The 19,925-nt window shown below is 47.5% G+C and overlaps 1 protein-coding gene across 3 annotated transcripts in view; it reads left to right on the forward strand.

Annotated features, from left to right (window-relative positions):
• Window positions 1-19,925, forward strand: part of LOC149364969 (uncharacterized) — a 37,712-nt gene that overhangs the window by 10,229 nt on the left and 7,558 nt on the right. The window contains exons 2-19 of one of the 3 annotated variants that reach the window (XM_089574963.1): window positions 962-1,195; window positions 4,252-4,346; window positions 4,718-4,804; window positions 5,387-5,498; window positions 5,661-5,706; window positions 7,219-7,394; window positions 8,114-8,192; window positions 9,992-10,098; window positions 10,751-10,904; window positions 11,614-11,743; window positions 12,820-12,937; window positions 13,741-13,778; window positions 14,463-14,581; window positions 15,375-15,487; window positions 16,693-16,922; window positions 17,202-17,541; window positions 18,764-18,952; window positions 19,580-19,809. In XM_089574963.1, coding sequence (XP_089431089.1) covers window positions 1,114-1,195; window positions 4,252-4,346; window positions 4,718-4,804; window positions 5,387-5,498; window positions 5,661-5,706; window positions 7,219-7,394; window positions 8,114-8,192; window positions 9,992-10,098; window positions 10,751-10,904; window positions 11,614-11,743; window positions 12,820-12,937; window positions 13,741-13,778; window positions 14,463-14,581; window positions 15,375-15,487; window positions 16,693-16,922; window positions 17,202-17,541; window positions 18,764-18,952; window positions 19,580-19,809 — 2,445 coding nt within the window. In that variant the 5' untranslated portion in view covers window positions 962-1,113. Of the gene's footprint in view, window positions 1-961; window positions 1,196-4,251; window positions 4,347-4,717; window positions 4,805-5,386; window positions 5,499-5,660; window positions 5,707-7,218; window positions 7,395-8,113; window positions 8,193-9,991; window positions 10,099-10,750; window positions 10,905-11,613; window positions 11,744-12,819; window positions 12,938-13,740; window positions 13,779-14,462; window positions 14,582-15,374; window positions 15,488-16,692; window positions 16,923-17,201; window positions 17,542-18,763; window positions 18,953-19,579; window positions 19,810-19,925 lie in introns of those variants that run through there. The other 2 variants (XM_089574962.1, XM_089574964.1) reach the window with 2 other exon arrangements.

The following is a 19,925-nucleotide window of genomic DNA, read 5'->3' on the forward strand; positions in this document are numbered from 1 at the left end:
CTGAACTTCTAGGTTTTAATGACGGCTTTTAGCAGGCTGTGCGTCTATTCTAGCCCCATTTCTGTTGACTTAGAACACCACGTGACGCTAAACAAGAATGGCGACTGACACGTGCTCTAAGAAGCGCCGGCTTTCATTGCATAATTGCAGTTAGGTCCGACGCAAATAAACGTATTAGCGACGTTTGTTTTGGCAAGCCTAAATATCTTAAGAGCAAACCACTGAAGGACTTCAATTCGAATCCCAAAGCCATGAAAAAGATGCCACTCCTTATTGGAACAAGCTGTGTTTACTCATATGATCCATCTGGATACCAGTTGCCTTTGCATTTTTGATACAGTTCCAAAACACTATCAACCTTTCCTCTCGGTCAGCTCTCTCTCTTTGGGTGGGCCGACTTGACAAAGCACACCGATTTCTTTTCTCAGCGGACGCTTTATACCACCGTCACAGCGGTTGTCATGCTGGTGGACCAGGACCCCAGTGAAAGGTTGGGCTCGCCTAATCCGCTTATCGTCACCTGCTCCGACATGCTCTATAGAAGCTATGCGTTGTCCACAATCATGGCGTCGATGACGTCACACTTGAGCAGGGGCAGATTTATGGGCCAGGGAGACGAGGTGGAGGGTTGTCTGTACCCCTCCTCCTTCTCCCTCCACAAGCAAGAAAATTTGCCACAGGAAAAACCATTGGTGTCCATTCTTTTAGTCGAAGGCAATTGAAGAAATGCTTTGTGAAAAAGCACGGCCGCACCCTCTAAAAGTTGCCCATAGACCCGCCCCTGAGCCTTGGATGCGAGAAGTACCCACCAGAGGAAATAGATCGAGGACCACGATTTGCAAAGCACAGTGAGCATGCTTGCGTGCGGTACAATTTCGCTTCAAGCCGACAGGTCGTAGCGGACAGTACAGAAAAAGAGAGAGCACTAGAAACGAGCGCGTATGCTTGTTGTGCTGCGCAGTGCTGAGCCTTCGTCCGGCGTGAGCTTCGCTGCGAGCCCGAGCGATTCCCGCAACGTCCACGGAGGAGTCGTCCCACGAGGACCGGGCGCCCTGCCGCTGCGGCAGGGGCAGCTCGCCCTCCGCCGCCGCCGCCGCCCCGGGCGCGCGGAACATGAAGTCGCTGCTGCCCGAGGTCTGCCCCGACCCGCTCCGGGAGCTCAGCCCCATCATCTGCTACGTGCAGAGCCTGCGCGGTCAGTGTTTCACGACGACGCCCCCACTCTTGCGTACTCTCCTCTTCTGGTCTCCCTCCGTATGCTCTGTATCTGCGGTATCAAGGCTCCTAGTTTTATTTTTAAAATGGCTAATGGGGATGGAAAGCGGGGGAAAACGGAAAAATTAAAGGGGGTAAGGGTGTTTTACAATTTTAAGAGAATGTGTTGCGAAAGTTTGAAGGCTACGAGGAAAGAGTGGAGACCTTTCGTACGACGGGAAGACGCAAGGGTTTGTTACGACCGCCGAGAACAATCGTCCACAATAGAACTTAGTAGAATGGACGGACTAGAAGAGATGCTGCAGCGGCCAGGCTCGTTTTCTGGGGTTAGTTGGAGATGTTGGGACGAATTGTTGCTGCTTATCCATTTCCCATTTCTCTTTGGCAGTGAATCATTCAAAACTGTGGTAGGCTTAAGTAGAACTTAATTATAAGCTGTCAAAATCTAAATACTCAACGTTACCTAAACAAAATAACAGTGCGAAAGGGGAAGTACGCAAAAAAAAAAGGACACAACACTAACCGTGAAGAGCTATCTAGTCCATCGGTGCGAACCAAGTGCGTGATACGTGTCAAACTTATTGAGCCAGGGAAAATGAAAGCAACCGCCTTCAGACAAAGGTGCATTTAAACCACTCCAAGGAAGTCAGTAGCGGCGTAATTATTGATGGAAAGTAACGATACGATATAAGAAAAAGAAATGATAGAAACATAACTCATACACAAGTAATGTGTACTCCGCGGAAAGTTACCGATTTACAGGACCTATGCACCCATACAAACTTTGGCAAATGAAGACGCCTTGAAAAGGAATTGTACGTTAACAAAGTTCAAATTAAATGATTTACTTGAGATCTCACGTGTTTGAGAGTAGCGATCAAGTTTCATAATGCATAATCTCTAGTTTCCAGGGCCTGTAAAGGGTGCTTTGCCTTTAAGTATAACTGTTGAGTGAAAAAGCTAACATGCCAGAATAGCGAGAAAGACAGAGTGCTAGCAAAATTAATCACACACAAGCATAAATGACAAATATAGTCGCAATATAAGGTAAAAAGTAGCTTTGCATTATACCATTAAATCATAATTCAGGTAAAGTCATGTTATTGTGTCTAACACGGAGTCCAGCTGCACTCGCGCTGAACACGACTTATGCAGGTAGTCAGCGTTATACCTAGTTTTAACGGGTACATTTCATCACTTTCGGCCAAGCCAAGTCGCATATTCCTTCACATTTAAACTAGAGCAATCAAAATCGATTTCGCTTGAGTAATCAACTAAAGTTGCAGAGGTTATTTTCGCGATGGTGAAACCCGGTCGGAGACCCTAACGACGGTGCACGGGTGTCGCAACAGCCGGGTGGCGTGCGAGGCCGTTACAGTTTCGCTCGGACCGTGACGTCACAGCGGCGCCGAAACCGCATCCGAAGAGCGCTCGGTCTGTACGTCTTCGGCCCCCCGACAGCTGATAGCCAGGGAACAAGGTTGCGTATGTGAGCGTAAGAAAAGCGAAAGTAAAGACGTGACGATGCCTGAGGCTTGTACTTGTGCTCGCGGGTGACGTCACGTAAAGATTCCGCGGCACGTGACAAATTTCGAGAACACCTGTTGCAGAGAGCACGGAACGAAGACATGCAAAAAAAGAGAAAGAATTAAGAGTGGAAGAGAGAAACGATGTGTTGATGCAGCACACCTGGGCGCGGAAGATGATTAGTTACGCCCGGCTGCCGACGAAGGCGTGCGCGCCGAATTTGAAGGCGAGCGCACATGACGTCACGGTTGCTAGGAGAAAGGGTGGTGCTCCTTGTGGATCTCGCTCACTCGGCAGCGCGCGCACTACCGGCTAAAAAAGCTTTAGATGCACAGACGCGTAGGGAGCATCCCCAAGCCTGCTATAGCGGAGGTGTTCGCAATCCGTCCATAGGAATATATTTTGTGCTCTTTCATACTTGAAAGACTCAACACCGTAAGACGAAGCATCTAGTCGGTCATCTTTTTTGGTGTCGCTCCTCGCGAGTAAAATGCAGGCCAACTTTACGCACTGCCTGAGAGTTTTAAGCTTTCTAAATCGGGCAAAACTTATGTGCAAACGTAGAAAAAGGAGTAAGTCACTTTTTCTCTCTGCTGGGTTATATATCTCAAATACTCATTCACTCATTCCCTCTACAGCAAGTGTAGCGTCTGCAGCGAGTGTAGACTTGAGGATAAGCTCTTATTCGCGGAAATCCCACTTAGATCGCAGGTGCTTTCTTTACGTCTCCTGCGTTTCAAACGAGGTCATTGGGGAAGCCCTGCAAAACGGCGTTCGTAAAAAATCAGCACTATGAGGCATCGTTCTGTGCTGGCATCAGCGTGGCACAACAGCCAAGGAAGTGGGTAGTGGGAAAGTGACCGCAATGTTTGAATCGCAGTGCCGCGTAATGCCTAACGTGTACAATGGAAACGGCATAAAGCACTTAAACATGGCAGACTGCTGGGTGAGGTGGCTCATGCCCGCAGAACAAAAATAAAGCGCTACGGAAGACGCAAGAAAGAAGGAATGTCTTGCTTGTGTTTTCTGTCGCCTTTTTTTTTTTATTCCGTGGACGCGGCAGATTTCTCGTCCAAGTCCGTTTCTCCAAACACCTCAGTTGCGAACCGGAGGTGTCGTCCGCGGTTTATCGCATGTAGAATCACGTCAGGCCCCAATATTCCAACCGTGAATACTTCCTTGTTCGCATTTATGGGGACATTCATCCTGTTCTACGGGCGTTTTTCTCGCTGTACGAGCTTCGTCGTAGTATGATTTCCTGGAACCAATCCGACATACATGATGTTCAGAATTAATTCTGATCCCGCAAAGAATTTTTACCACATTGCCTTACTACATTTGTGATAGGAGCAATTCAAAGAGTCGCCTGGTTTTATTGATAGTGCGATCATAGGACTGTGAGAAAAAGGAACAAGAAAGTATCGGTAATTTTGGGGCTCGCAGTGTAATCGTCCTGTTCATGTTGTGGGCGTGTGTGCATGCTAAATGTTCTCCCCTCTGCTCACTCAGATCAACCCGACGATACCTCCAACACCAGCAAAAAACCCCACATCAGGTCAAGCGCATTCAAGGACTTGAAAAATGAAAGTTGCGTCAAAAGTGGGGTAAGTCCAGGAGCTGTTGGCCCATTTTTTTTCGTCCGTTCGTCTTTCGTTCGTTTTACTCGATGCAGCTTAGCGCAGTGTAGAGAGAGACATGGATGGAAGTAACATATATTCCTTCAACGCTGAAACATCTGAAGAAGCGCCTTGACAGGCTGCATTTCACTGTCATGTGTAGGTCTCGACGTTCGGGATCTCTCCTCTGGAGAACGCCCTTGTGCCAAACATGTCTATGCGTTTTTATCTTTCTCTGCTTTGCCATGGTTCCTACAATCACGTTTCTTGCTTGCTTGTGTGCTTGTTAGTTTTTTTCTTACGCGAAATAACACCAGCGTTTATCTGAGGTGGTGTGTATATGCACGCTTCATTCACAGGAAGGATTCTGCTTGGCGGTGTCCCTCCAGGATGGAACTATCATCTACGTGTCTAGCACCATCACCCCCATCCTTGGCTACTCAAAGGTGCTCACGACACTTCAACATTTTATATTCTTGTACTGTTTTAGTCATGTGTACCTGGCACGCTACCTAAGCGCGTTGGAACTTGCGTGGTCGGTGAGTGACTGAAGCCGAGGCAACTTTTTAATTGGGCAGAAAACCTAGTAACTAATAAGTTGAACCAGTAACTTGAGTATTCCCAAAATATCGCCACGCTTTAACGTCCACGGTTATGCAAAAACTACACTGTTGTATCAGGCATAAGACACATAATGCACAACGCATGCAAGCGTTGTCACGACCTTTTTTCTTTGCTCCCATAGCGTCATTAATACGCGATGTTAATCACTGTGCCAAAGCTTTGCCTTGGCCTGTACTTTGTCCGTCGAGTGCACCCACTTTAAAATCATGCGAGCGCTTCGACTGTCCACTGTCGACGAATAGTCGCGGTTCCTCACAGCTTAATGCAAACCTTTGCTTCTTTAGTATTCGTCCAATTTTTTGTGATGCGAAATTTTACATGCGCGAAAAAGTGAGCTGCTAGTGGTTGCATTATGATCCATGCTTTAGCGTTCTCATTTTTTTTCTCTATTCGTTTCTTCGCAGGATATGCTCCTTGGTCAGTGCATAATGAACTTCCTCTACCCTCGCGACCGCATCACTTTCGCCAACCACCTGAGCCAGGGCCTCAACTCAAGGTTCAATGAGGACGCCAAAGGTATCTATCTGGACGATCGATGTGACGGCGTTTTTGCCGACGCTGCCCTTCTGTTCTCTGCCGATCTATTCTCTCTCCTGACAGTGTCGATGGCGATGCCTCTTCGAGATACTCATGCTCCTTATCTCTTTCTCTCTCTCTCTCCTTCCTCTCCCCCTCGAGGTATCTGCCACAACCGCAGCCAGAGCACCTTCCTATGCAGACTCAGGTAGCCGTGAGTTCCATATGAATGCCTGAAGTTTTTTGCGAGCTATTTTCCGTTACCTTTGCGGTAGTGATGCTCAGGTGCACCTACGTGCAATGAAAAAAAAAATGAAAACTGACTGCCTCACAGTGCATTAGAGCCTATTATTTTGAGTGCAGTTGGGAACGTGGCTTTATATGTGAATACGCTTTGGCACCAGGGGCATAATAGTTGCTTTGTCATGACAAAAAAAAAAAGTAATAGTAAGCAGTGACTGGGCTTTTAACTGTGTATTGTAAAAATTATTTTTTAGACTGTTCGGCCAGGAAAAGAGAATTTCAACAGAATTATCAATGTTTTAATCGATCTATTGGCATAACACCAAGTATTCTGATTATAAACTAGTGTCATGTGAAATTTCACGTGTTAATCGTTACAGACGACATCTGGTATTCTCTGTACTGAGTTACGCCTGAGTATAACGGATATTCGAGAGAAAAGAAAAAAACTGATAGAGAATGCTTGGTCTTGCTTCAGTGCCAAAGCATGCCATCATGTTTGTTTGGTGGCAAAGCAGCCCTTCACAGCTAACCCCACCTTCGATCTGAGCTCCTCTTTCAGCAATTTGTGTAGCGCGTTCTACGGTCATGTAAGGGCGCATAATGTGGCATTCTGCGCCGGAAAAGGTCAGCTTATTTCTCATCTTTTCCGCTGCTTCACGCATTCATTTGTGTATACTTCCAGTATCGCAGCCGTATAGCTTGCATTCTCATGGCTTCACCATAATGAGCACCTTGCACTTCACAGAAAAGCCATTCTTATGGCGAACAACAAAATATCAATTATATGCGTTTCTTTTTGTTTTGTCTTCATAACAGAAACGTTCTTTAAACACCAGCACGCAACCTTAAAATATGCCTGCTGGATAGATATTTCTGTTTTGTTTTCCATTGTTTTCTTTTGCCATGTCAATGGCTTTCCACCTGACCGGTGTAGCGTATTGTTAAGTGATACACGTAAGCTTCTGCTCCTTATTCTTCCACTGTTCACATTAATGAATCCTTTAGCTCAGAATACAAAAGATTAGTACATGCTTGACTTGGTTTATTTGTTATGCAGTACAAAATCACGAATTGCAGAAGCAAAACTTCCCAAACCTGACACAGGCTACTCGCTCTGAAACACAGTTTGGCACTCAATGCCTAGTTTAGCTAGATTCTTTAACGATAGGAGTTTGATCACAATTAAGTAGCGAGCAAAAATAAATTAGTGCGGATATCTAATGCGCTGATATCTAAAGCAACAGCATTCAAATCAGTGCCATCTATGAACAGAAACGCACGTTATTCTCGCTGTACTTGTGTGTCCTGTGCACCGCCAGCACTCGGGCGCGATGTGAGCACGTGCTGGAGCGGCAATGTCGTCGTACCCTGGCGCCTTACTAACTACATCGTTGCCAGAACGGTGTTTACTTCCTCTGCTTTTCTCTTCCCGCCGCCGCTGCCCGACGCGCGCTCGCACGCTGACATCGAGCAGGCAATACCAGAGCCTGAAATTCGGCTACGGCATCTCGGACAAGAAGGTGCAGTACAAGCCCTTCCAGATGTCCGTCTACATCAAAGACGTCATTGTGGACGACGTCAGCGTCGAGAACGCCTCAACCGCCATGTGCCTCATCGTCACCGCAGTCTCCATACAGACGGCGTACAGGGGTGAGCAGGCTTTATGCGACGGCTGTTCGACCCCGTTAGCCTGTTACAGTTGTCAGACCGGCGTGTTAAACGTAAAAAAAAAATGCATGGAAATTCGTCTTGTCACCGCGAGCTTGTTCTGCCACTTCGGAGGACCAGTGCTTGCACAGGACCGCAGCTCGCGGACAGCCCTAGCTCTATTGGCTGGAAGATGGAAGGGCAATGTTGAAGTTATCACTTACTGTCCATAGGAATCATCTTAGACTAATGTTAACCTAATGAGTAGAATACTAAAGCCGCAGTGGTCCCGAGTGACATCCACATGAGCTTAGTTTCACGGCTAGACATTCCGCTCAAATGGACATCACTGATTAATTGTTTTTAGTTTAAAAATTAGTCCTTCTTAGGGATCGCCCCTTCACTCATTGAACTAACATCCTTCTCGCTCATGTTTTTTGTTAGTTATTCCGGTACCTGCTAGCCATCCTAACCATCCCGGCCATAGTTTCCCATTGTGGTAGCGGTCCGAGGAATAGGATAAATTTTTATAAGGTAGGCGTGCTTTGGGGAAGATTAACAACCTCTAATTCTAACCGCCATACCACCGTTCTTAGGCCGACAGTAATATCACTAATGTTCTCTGCTCATACTGTAACAAACTCCGAGTTATATGTCGAATTATTATTTTTACTGCAAAAAAAAAACATCATTTTGTCTCTCGGGCTCTTTCCGTCTTACAGTTCCCGACGAAATTCCCGCAATGACCTGCTTTTCAACTCGCCACACTGCCTCCTGCCATTATAGCCACGTTGACCTCAGGTAAGACTGCTGAGAATGATTAGCGCGGACATGCGTTGTGAAACTGAGTACGTTCCATTGTTTACAACTCAGCACAGAAGCCTATGCAACTCAGCTCAACCGCAAACAGGGAGTCTAAGCGATGTCGCGTCTCCTTCTGGGGCTTCAGCTCATTCGCTGTGTCGGTACGGATGAGAAGTTCGGTGGTAGACGTATATTTGCTACAGAAAAAAAAAAAAAGTCGTTGGTAGGGGTGGCAGGAAAGATTGGGAAATGAGAGAGGAGGGTCTCATGGCAAAAGTAAAAATCATAGGGAAATTCATCACCAGCGAGCCGTAGAGACTGACATCTTGGGTGAGATGTAGAAGGCTATTGATTAGGCCATGCGCGATCTTCGGGGCGGGCCGCTATTCCTAAGCTAGTAGCTGTAAGGGCGCACCAAGTTGATCTAGCTGCCTGTCGACGCCTGCATGCGGATAATGAGCAGAGGTAGGCATCTCCAGGGATACCAGAGAAGGGGTCCGTTGTCATCGACGTCGGATGCAGGCAAGCGTTAGGAACGACGGCCCTCAGGGGAGGTGGAGGAGGGGGCCGCTGCAGATGTAAAAAGAGCAGCATCAAGCACAGCATTTGTACTAGGGGAAACCTTACACTCCGACTATTACTCTGACAAAATTCAGTGGGCACTTTTACGTGTTCTACTACAGCGAAAGATTACCAAAGCAATTCTTGTATTTTTCCCTCAGCGAACAAGTTTATTTAGAACAACGGTGCCCTACGTTTTGTCTGTAGCACGCAGTCACTCCAGTACACCCGAGCAATATTAAATTAGTTATATGGAAATGAAAGGCTCAGTAGCTGTCTCACTTCTCAGTGGACAGCTCAACCAGGCCGTGAGGGAATTTATGAAGGAGGCAATGAAAGAAGGAGGAGAGAATGAGGCGGCATAGTAGAGGGCTCCAGATTAATTTCGATCACCCGGGGTTACAACGCCCTTCACTTCAAGATGGTGGAAACTCGTCCCCGGTAATGACGTCACGAGTTTGAATCGATTGGCTGGATGGTTTTTAAACCCAAATTCCTCGGCAATAGACACATCTTTCGCGGCCGCAGAACCATTAAGGTAGCCGGACAAACAATTTTCAGTGGGAACAACAACAGGACACCAGCTGTCTTCCATGTCTCTCTTTAACGTGCGCTCACATCGCGCAGCACACGGGCGTCTTTTGCATTTCGTCTGTGTGGAAACGCGGCCGCCGCGGCCTGGTTTGATCCCGTGACAAGGGGTCTCAGCAGCCCAGCGTCTTAGCCACTGATCTACATCCGATTAAAAAATAATTGGACTAAGTAAATCAAATTATAGGTGTAACGTTAGGAGGAAGTTAGAGGGCAAAGTAGGTGAGGGAGAAAACGCGATTTAATGACGTCGAAATCAAGAGGAGAAGTGGGCTTGGGCAGGGCATGTAATGCGACGGCAAGATAACCGCTGGTCCTTAAGGGTAACGAAGTGGATTCCAAGAGAAGGCAGGCGTAGCAGGGGGCGGCAGAAAGTTAGGTGGGCGGACGAGATGAAGAAGTTTGGGGTGATGGGGTGTCCGCAGCTGGTACAGGGCAAGGTTAATTGCAGAGATATGATCGAGTCCTTTGTCCTGAAGTGGGTGTAGTGAGGCCGGTGGCGATGATGATACTGAATCATACAGAAACGAATAACCAGCAAGTTTTATGCGCGAATCGGAAAAAGAGAAAGATCGTAATCATGCGAACTGTGTCGTACTACTCTGTCGGAGTTTGCCTGTAACAAAAGGGGGGTTACTCTGCAGCGCTGCTGTGTACCTTGGATACTTGCCTCAAGATATGCTCGGCCATTCGGTCTTCGACTTCTACTGCGCGGAGGATATGAGCCAGCTGAAGGACATCTACGAACTCGGTCAGTACACTCACAATCACATGTAGCTGGGCTTGTTTTATTTAAGTGTGAATAAAAATTATAAAATAAATTGAAACTTGCGGAGTGGTGGCATCTCGTCTGAAATAGCAGCACTGCACGCCTCGTTTCAGGTCTCACAAAAATGCACGGGTATATTCCAAGTACCTTTTGAAGAAAACTTCTCAGTGTGGATCATTTTCAGGGGGGAAACGTTGCGTGAAACATGTTTTTACGCCTGTCTCAGTTTTTATCCAGCTCGCCAAGCGTACCAGTTTCCTTCGACGAAACTTCTTTAGATGCGGCAATATATTTGGTATTCTAAGTTTCAGTGTCAATTTATTATAATAAAAGGAAACCGTTTTGTTATTTTAATTAATAACAGCCACTGCTACATTAGTACAAGTGTAAAGATGAAGATCCTAGGCTCAATAACAATAATGAAAACAACATATTGTTACGCAGGCGGCAACTCGAAGAACAGGTCGACACGCAAAGCAACGCAATAATAGTTTCCAATGCAATAGCAAGATGTTTTACTTTATCGATGAAAAACGGTGCAAATTCTTTCCAGGAAACTTGGTGTGTCAACAGGGCAGTAAGAAAAAAATGGAAGGAAGCCGCCCTCATCATTCCTTTTCCTGTTTTCTTCCAGTGATGAAAGAACAAGGCCACTCGTTCCGAAGCAAGCCGTACCGTTTCAGAGCGTTCAACGGGAGCTACGTGATACTCGAAACCGAATGGTCCTGCTTTATCGATCCTTGGACCCGCAAGCTGGAATTTGTAGTCGGACAACACCGAGTGCTCAAGTGAGCAGGGTCTTCAGTTTTCTTTTAATGTGCTCATGAATCTGAAACTTTAACAAAAACGCAAAACAAGTTGTAATCAGAATTTTTTTTAACCTATAGTCTAGTTAACCACCATTGTCAGCTTCACGCCTTCGACTAAGATGTACCACGTTCAGCCACGTTCTGACGTACCACGTTAAATTTGCTAATACGTCATAATGCTAACTAAAACTTCAAGAAGGAGAAAAAATCATTTGGTAATAAAAACGTTATGAAAGACCCTATGTCCATGGCCTTTGCCCCGTAGTTTCCTGATGTAGTCGTAATGCTTGCTTTATCCTAAGTTTGATGAAAATTAACTGGTCCGCTGAAGCTGTGCCTAGAGTAAGCCACGCATATCTGAAGGGAGCGAATCATTTTTCCTATTTGAGGGTTACTGTATTTTTATTTTCTAAAAGTCGCCAAACCATGTGAAGAAGAGGTCATACTCTCAGCACTAAATACACGTCTTGGGTTGGCTATTCAGAAAACCATGATTTGTGAAGTTCTCCGAAGGGGTAATCTGGTAATCAATTTTGAGGTCACGACTTGAGCGCGTTTAGGCCGCTCTGTCCTTTTTTCTTTCGCTTGAGAGGTTAGCAGTCAAACACAATTAATGTGACTGCTAACCTCTCAAGCGTCACACAAAGTGATTAGTAGTGTTGACTCATGTTCGAATCGCTGAATGCAGGGGTCCCAAGATCCCTAACGTTTTCACGGAGGCATCGCCCGGCGACATCACCGAGGCGCAGCCCCCCACCGGCGAGGCGCTCAACAACTGCAGGCACATACAGGAGCAGATCAAGGACATCCTCTCGCAGGTGCGCCATGAATTCCCGCTGTGCACGCAAGGTGGCGTGCGTGCGTTTTTGCTCAGACTGAAGCTTGGCAGTGGGCACACCACCTAACAAGGTGAAGAGTGGGTCACTAACCGAGTCAAAAGCAAAAGGTGCGAGTACCTAAAATAAGGCGTCCGTGTACCATATGTACGCGCCATGCATTACGGCATTGAAGGAGCGCAGCTTACCTTAACGTAACCATGCATCATAGGTACGCTGTCGAGTTGGTGTGCCATACATTTTTGTTAGAAAGAATAAAGTTCTCGAAAGAATCGAACTGAAGGCTCTACGGTCACGAAAGTCGAACGATAGGGGCAACGCGTGCACTTCGTCAAATCGGCGAGGTGAATATGGCACGCGGAGGGTGCCGTCATCGCGATGCGTAGCCCCATCGAGTCGTCGAGGGATAGCTCGCTCCTTTACGGTCACGAAGAAGAACGCGACTGTAAAATATTACCTAACATTATTAAATCCTCAGCGTCTGATTTACACATAGCGTGCCACAGTAGCGGCTGTCGGACTGGTAGGTTTGACCCCTTGCGTTCTCAACTGAAGCAAGCGACCACGGACACGAGACAAGGCAGTCCATCGCCGGTGTGCCGATAAATGCGATTAGAAAAGTGGCATTGTTCCTTAGCTGCAAGCTGTGGAAGAACATTTTCTCATACTTTCATTCGAGGGTAAAATTTCTTAAAAACAATTACTCGTACTGCAGCACTGATAAAAAAAAGCAGCTTTTATTAACCGCACGGAAGCCTCCTGCCGTAACTCTCTATCGTTAAGGGAGAGATGTACACCCGTCCAGATTTTGTGAGTAAGCATTTCTTACAAGCTCCACATAAGATATGATATAGAGAGGACAAATGTGGGGAGACACATGTAAGCGAACCATAAAATAATTGGGTACATTAAACTTTTTATTGCATTTTTTGTTCGTTCAGGATAGTTAAATAGCAAGTTGCAACTGGTGAGCCACTGTGCATCACTCTAGCCCCTCCCCTCCAGTCACAGTGTAAAACAACAAAGTTCCCCCCCCCCCCCCTGTCGTGTCCTCGCAGCCCGTGAAGCCCCGGGAAAGCAACCACCTACGGCAGCGATCGAACAAGAGGCGCAAGGAGCTCGCTTCTTTCGTCAGCACCCTCGTCGACGAAATGGCGCACAAACGCATCGACAAAGGTAAACGCGTAGCCATAGAGTTTCTTACTATTACCTAGAGGGAAAGCTGGCGGCGCTGCACTTCAGCCACCATGGACGCCCAAAGCATCATGGGGCGGTGAGCTACTTGTTGAGGAGCAGTCGTAATTTTTTGGGAGCATGGAGTGGCACTACTAAGACGTTTCATTCTGAAAACGCTGTTCGTGTGTGCGCAGACGACTTTCGCACGAACGCAGTGGGCAAAACTCATAGTAGTGAAACCGCGACGACACACGACGCCAATAGAAGGTTTAACTTTTCCGAAATGCCATTAAAAAACCTCTTATAGCATTTAAGCAACAACATATTTTTTGAAAACATATTTACTTTTAAAAGTGCGCCTGTTAATTACGAAATATCAGTTTTTATAGTGTTCACTGCTTGGCCAATAGGAGAGCGAGTCGTCTCTTATTTTGGGCAAACTTTGCACTTAAATGCTTTTCTGCTCGTTTGTTGCAATCATTAGACAAGATATTGAATGTTAGGACGTTTGTAGTTATCAAACAGCTTTATTTTTCTATTATTTTTTGGCCAAAAGTTGCAGTTCCGCAACAAGTAGCTCACCGCCCCATGATGCTTTGAGCGCCCATGGTGGCTGAGGTGGTCACGTGGGGTCTCTATGTAAACTCCCATAGAGGGGTCGCCAGCTTTCCCTCTAGGTAATAGTAAGAAACTCTATGCGCGTAGCCCTATGCCACGCGAGGGTCTCCTCTCGGCGCAAATGCACTGACCACGACGTGGAGAGAGATGCTAACGTGTCTTCTGTTCTCATTTCGCAAACCCAGGAGAGGAGCAGATACCTGTCGAAGGCTGCACGTGTTCCGTAAGTTGCGTTCATTCTTTGTTGTTCTATTCTTACTGTTATCGCTGTCAGTATTATTGGTGAACATCGCCGCATTTAACGCTGCATAAAGTCGCAAATATGTACAGTTTTCTTGCTCGCGATCATTTCGTGTTGTCGAAAAGGTTTAGTTGATGCTTTGTCATATGTGCCGTCGTAGTCACCTGCGTCAGTTCGACTCTTGGACAGCTAAGCGCAGATTCAACAAGCACATTTAAAATGCCTGTGTGAACGGGAGAGAGAGAGAGAGAGAGAAACACTTTATTACATAGCGACATATTAAGCGCGCAGAAGGTACTGGGCAGGGAGCACCAGTGCGCGCTGGTCGTCCAGTTGGTCCGACGCCAGCAAGATAATCCAGGAGGGGGGGAGAAAAGTGTTCGGAGTGCTACTGGGCATTGAGAGAGAAATAAATAGTGCAGAAAGATAGACTTTGCTATGAACGTCCTGGTTGCAATGTCCGGTCACAACTTGACACGTTTACGGCATCACTTTAGGTTACGCCTGCAAGAGAATGCATAATCTCTCTTCTGATACTCGTAAAATGGAACTTTTGTGATAAAATATGAAGCCGCAGGTAGCAGTATTCAATGGACAACAAATGAAAATGATGCCAATTGTGAGCTGAGTTACGGAAAATTTTCTTTGTTTTTTTCTTCACGGCAGGACCAAGGATCTGTGGTAATGGGAGAGATCTCACCTCACCAGGAACTTCATGACTCGGACCCGTCTAGCGAGTCGCCGCCAAACATTCAGGAAATTCGATACCAGGAAAACATCGAGAGGTGAGATGCAGACCTGCTTCAACAACATCGTGCATATCGTGATCGTGTACTTTTTACTGATCATTCAGAAATCTGTTACTGCATTGTTTGCTGGGTAATAATTTTAGTTTCATGGGACATTTCATTTTTTTTACTTTTTTTTTCAGAGTTCTTCAGTACATAATAATTTGCTTGTGTGCTGCTGTTGAGTTGTTGTATGCTACAGGTGGGATTAGGTGTGCTGCTGTACTCTCAAGAGGCCCTGTGATGTTTAAAGCAGTTCGTATCGCCTGCTACTCGATTTGTAACGAAAACGTAGGTTTTTAATCATGACTAGAAGAATTAGTTCGACAGGGTCATTTTTTTATCATGAGACGGACTGTCGAGATTTAATGGCGTAAATTTAGATTTCACATTCAAAGCTCGCAGCGGTTGCTAGCGTGAGGCCATTGATAAGGGGCCGCCGCGGTGGCTCAGTGGCTATGGTGCTCGGCTGCTGTCCCGAAAGACGCGGGTTCGATCCCGGCCGCGGCGGTTGAATTTCTTTGGAGGAGAAATTCGAGGCCCGTGTACTGTGCGATGTCAGTGCACGTTAAAGAACCCCAGGTGGTCGAAATTTCCGGAGCCCTCCACTACGGCGTCTCTCATAGCCTTAGTCGCTTTGGGACGTTAAACCCCATAAACCAAACCAAACCAAGCCATTGATAAGGCTGCTCCTATTCGCCATCATTCATAGCAGACTGTGTTCATGTTTTATGCACGGGCTCATTATCACGACAGTGTCGGAAACGTGACGAATTCACGCTGTGCGCAGGTTCTTCGCCAGTCAACCAAAGACGAACTCCTCCGACGAGCCGGCGGAGATGAAGATCGACAACGTCCAGATTACGCACGAGAATCGTGATGAAGAAGCGTGCAAAGCCACAGGTGAATACTGCGCCTTCTTGCGAGACATAAACACGTTGCTTTTATGTGATTTCTTTTTTTTTTCAATTGTGAGTGCAATTTAATTGGTTACTTGATTTTCTCAACGTAGGTCCTGCAGTCTTTTGTTTTGTCATTTTCCCCTCACTACGTCAGGTACAAATGAGCGTACTCCAAGTACCAGGAGGGCAGGGGTGCCTTATATGCAGTCTTATGCCAGTTCACAACGCAATATTTGTGTATTTCCTGCCCTCATGGGATGTACACTCTCTGTTTGGTTTGATTCCGTTTTGTTTCGTTTGTGTGAAGGGCTCCGGAAACAGATATGTGCAGTCCAAGGGGTTTGCCTATTTGCCGTATAATGCAACTCTCTACCAACGCAAGAAGTCCTAGCCTTTGTAAGGGCAAGTACATCTCACCATAAAAAAAAAAAAATGGAAGGCTGGCTAAGCACAACGAGAGAAGCAAACACACTGAACTGTATATTTTTTTATAAAAGTGGTTCTTAGGTGCTAATTAAATAAATGGCATTCCCTGAAAGTATTCCCGCTTATCTGGTGCTGCGTATCGCAGTGACTTCATTTGCTGTTAGCTCGGTCTGCGATACGGTCCGAGCAAGCATGTTGCAGGTAAGGTAGAACGAAGTTGTACTTGCGAGCGAATGCCTTTTCATTTTCATTGTTGTTTCACTCTTATGATGTCATCTCAGCTTTAAAGATTTACTTTTGCAGGTGTAAGCTTCTATCACAAGGAAAAATTGTCACTGAAAGTTCCCGCGTAATTTTTTTTTTTACTTAGGTGCGCAGCATAGTTTATTTCAGCCATAAACGGTTTTAAAAATGTAGGTCAAGCTGCGCAAAACTGAAAGCTGCCAAATGCATGCGTATAGCTGCTATAATCATATGTTCTGTAGAAGTTGCTGGCTCCTGATGAATAAACAGGGCAGGAGTGTAACACGGTTCTCTGCCAGATTTTGTTTACCCGTCTGAAAACCGGATAAGTAAAAGGGAAGCTTCCTGCCTTCTTCTTAAGTCCTTTCAGAACATTGAACTGTACTTCAAATGGTGACGGCGGCATTTGATATCTAAGGTTCTCTACTTTGTGGCGAATGTCAGCAGAATAATCGCAAGGCTAGCCCGTACCGTAGTATCCAGCAACCTTAACCTCGTAATCACGACCATGCGTGGCTTTTTTTTTTCCCGACGCAGCTTCTCCCGAGTCCTCCGAAGGCAAGTCGGCCTCGGACTTCGCGCTCAACGACAGCAACTACGGCAGTGGCGGCGGAAGTGGAGGAAGTGGTGGCAGCGGGGGAAGCGGAGGAAGCGGATCCGGAAGTGGTGGCGGAGGCAGCGGCGGCGGTGGCCGCAGCTCGGACTCCAAGCGAAAGCACTCCTCGGTCACCACGGGCGACTCTGGAAACGAATCCCTAACGGTCAAGGTGCGCACAGTCTTTTCGCTCCTCAGTCACTGAAGATGTTGCAGGTGGGACATTCGAAAATTCCGCTTTTTCTATACCGCGGATTTGACTATCTACCATGCTTGATGTTTTTGTTTTTTTTTACGCACATTACAGGAGTATTATTACAGGAGTACGGCATGATTTCTTAGCGGAGTATGTTAAGAGAAAGATGCACCTAATAGTTTTGAGCGAACCGCAACGCATAGCCCAGACACGTCCTCACGATGTCTTCGGGCCGTTCCTCACCCACGTCCGCAGGAGCAGCAGATGCGCGCCAGCAGCAGCGGCAGCAGCCGCAACGGCAGCGCGGGAGGAGGCAGTGCAGACGACAAATACCCGCCCTGTCCACCGCTCACCGAGGAAGTGCTCCTCCAGCACAACCGACTCGCGCACAAGCACATGAAGCAGCAGCAGCAGCAGCAACAGCAGCAACAACAGCAACAGCAGCAGCAACAGCCCGTGGGCAGCGCTGCGCCCGACGACTACTGCGGGAGCGCCGCCAAGGACGGCCACCGGTTCAAGCGCAGCGGCTCCCCGCCGGTCAACTCCAGCCTGCACAAGCACAACAAGCCCAGCCGAGAGAGCACGGCCGCTGACGGTGAGCCGGGCCTACTGAGTTTATCATAAATGAGGGTAAATTTTGTGTATTGAGGAACGAAGCGCGTCTTTTGGAGACTTCGACGGGACATGTCACGAGGACAAGAAATGACAGTTGGTCACTTGGGGTAACGAGCGTACTCCAAGGAAAGGAAACAGAAGTCGGAGCCCGCAGAGTCAGGTTGGGCAGATTAATAAATTTATTGAGGTAGGGTGGCTGCAGTAGGCGCGGGAAAGGGCTAAGTGCAAATCTTTGGGAGAGGCCACTTTCTTGTAGTGGATGTGAGTGGTCTGATGATAATTATTGTAGAAAACCAGCGTTGAACTGCGGTGCTATAGTATGAAGGTCAAATAAACTATAACATTTGTGTCGAGTGAAACCCCGCTAGGAGAAAGCTTGGCGACGGCCGTGCCCTATACGGCAACGAGACGTGGTGTGGACTGTGAGAGTCAGCAATCGTCGGGATCCAGGTGACTCTTTTGTCGAGGCAGTCCTGACTGAAGACCATCATTTGGGTAGTATACCTCCCAAGTGTTCAGGTGGTCTGGACATTAGGCTCGTCTGAGTGTGTATAAAGTAAAACACTATATTCCTGCGCCTGACTTCGTTCTGAGATATTACGCGTCCGTAAATCTGTGAATCTTAGCGCGACAAACGTTTAGACAAACGTATAAAAACGTACACTGTAGCTCACTCTCTTAAGTGCACTCCTCTTTCTCTCATTTTTTTTTTTTTGTGTGTGCATCGCAGGAGGAGGGCGGGGCATGTGCTTCCATGATTTTGCGTTTTTTTTTTAGTGCAGAAGCACTAATCCCGAGGTTCAGAGCCTAGCAAAATCGTTTCTTGTATGTGCACCTCGGGCGCACAGAATAAAAGAGGCAGAAGAAGAAATCACGTTAATATCGACGGCTGGGAGACAAACCCGCGGTGGCGCGAACAGATCAGCTTCAAAGGCCGCAACGTGAGGCTATCGTGATAAACTGCACCGCACTATCACGCTGTGTATTGCAGAGCGTCGTCTTCATCATTCTCCCTCTGCTGCTGTTGTGCTTTCTCACTGATTCGAATCTAGTAAACATACTCTGCAGTTTTTTCTTTCCCCTTTTCATTTATGAAGTGTGATGTAGATAAGATAAGGGCCTCTTTTGCACCTTCTTGATCGATACCCTAACTTTTGAATGGACGTCTTGGCCTCACACGTGGCGCCCTTTCCCTCAAACAGGCTCGGCGGCCGGAGGCGCTGCGTCTGCGGCCCCGTTCCCACCGCTGTTGCACGCTGCCGCGTCTCTCGTCAACTCGCAGCCGGACAACGTGGCAGCGTTCGTGCCCAACCTCGCCATACCCACCTACACCTACGTGCCGCTGGGGGGCGCCCACTCGCCAGCCGGCACGGCGCCTTTCCTTATACCCGGTACGGACCCTCATTTGGGCGGCCCGCGGTTATAATGGCCTGCTCGTTCTTTCCATTGGAGACACCCTGAAGGTTTTTTTGCGCTGCTAGGCGAGTTTTTGTTGCTGGTTGTGGCGGGAAGTGCGATGAATTTTGCTTCGTTCACCGTGTTCACCGCCACGCGGCACGCGGCACGTGGTGACAGCCGTGCAAACTAGAAGTGTTTGTCCAGATTTTTTGGTCTTCCTCCCGCCATCCATATAGAAAGTTTCCCTGTTGGCTAAATGTAAGCCTAGCGAATCAAAATAGGGACTTAGTAGGCTCGGACATGAGCTAAAAAATAAAAGTTATCTCTTTTTCTTTCACGAATGATGCACGTCGTCATGACGGATGTGTTATGCAAAGAGGCAGCAAATCATGGTTGCTTCCGCCGACGCGGCTTATGGTTTCATGATACTTCTCAGTTCAAAATGCCATCTTGCTGAGTTTCAGTGGTCACGCTCAGTAATGAGCAGCAAAAAATTCCATTACAGGTTACGAGCTACAAATTTTAGTCAATCGTCATAAGCATCGTTCCGGCGCACGTTGTTAAAGTCGTAGAAAGCTTATTCTCACGTCTTGTGTCCCAATTCTACTCGCCCCCCGCAGTGATGTACGTCGGCGGCGTGCCGCTGTACCCCTCGCTGCCGACGGGCGACGGGCCGCAGTCCAAGGGCATGTGGCAGTGCGGCGCCCTGCCGCTCATGCCGCTCTGGCAGCAGCCACCCGTCGGCGGTGGAACGGCAGGCGGACAGGAGGCCGCCATGGCGGACGCCAAGACTCCCGGCGCCCCCACCGGCGCCTCCACGGACAAGATCTCTGACGACGCGCTGAGGAAGGTAGGCCGGCGCAGCAGCCAGCTGCTTTAAGATCTTTCACTTACCGTCTTCCTGTCCCCGTACGGCGCAACTTGGACGCACAATGGCCTCGCTGACGTTTCAGCAAATGTAGGGGC

Source organism: Amblyomma mixtum, chromosome 2 (assembly GCF_055824585.1).
Source record: "Amblyomma mixtum isolate Tamu chromosome 2, ASM5582458v1, whole genome shotgun sequence".
NCBI lineage: Eukaryota > Metazoa > Arthropoda > Arachnida > Ixodida > Ixodidae > Amblyomma > Amblyomma mixtum.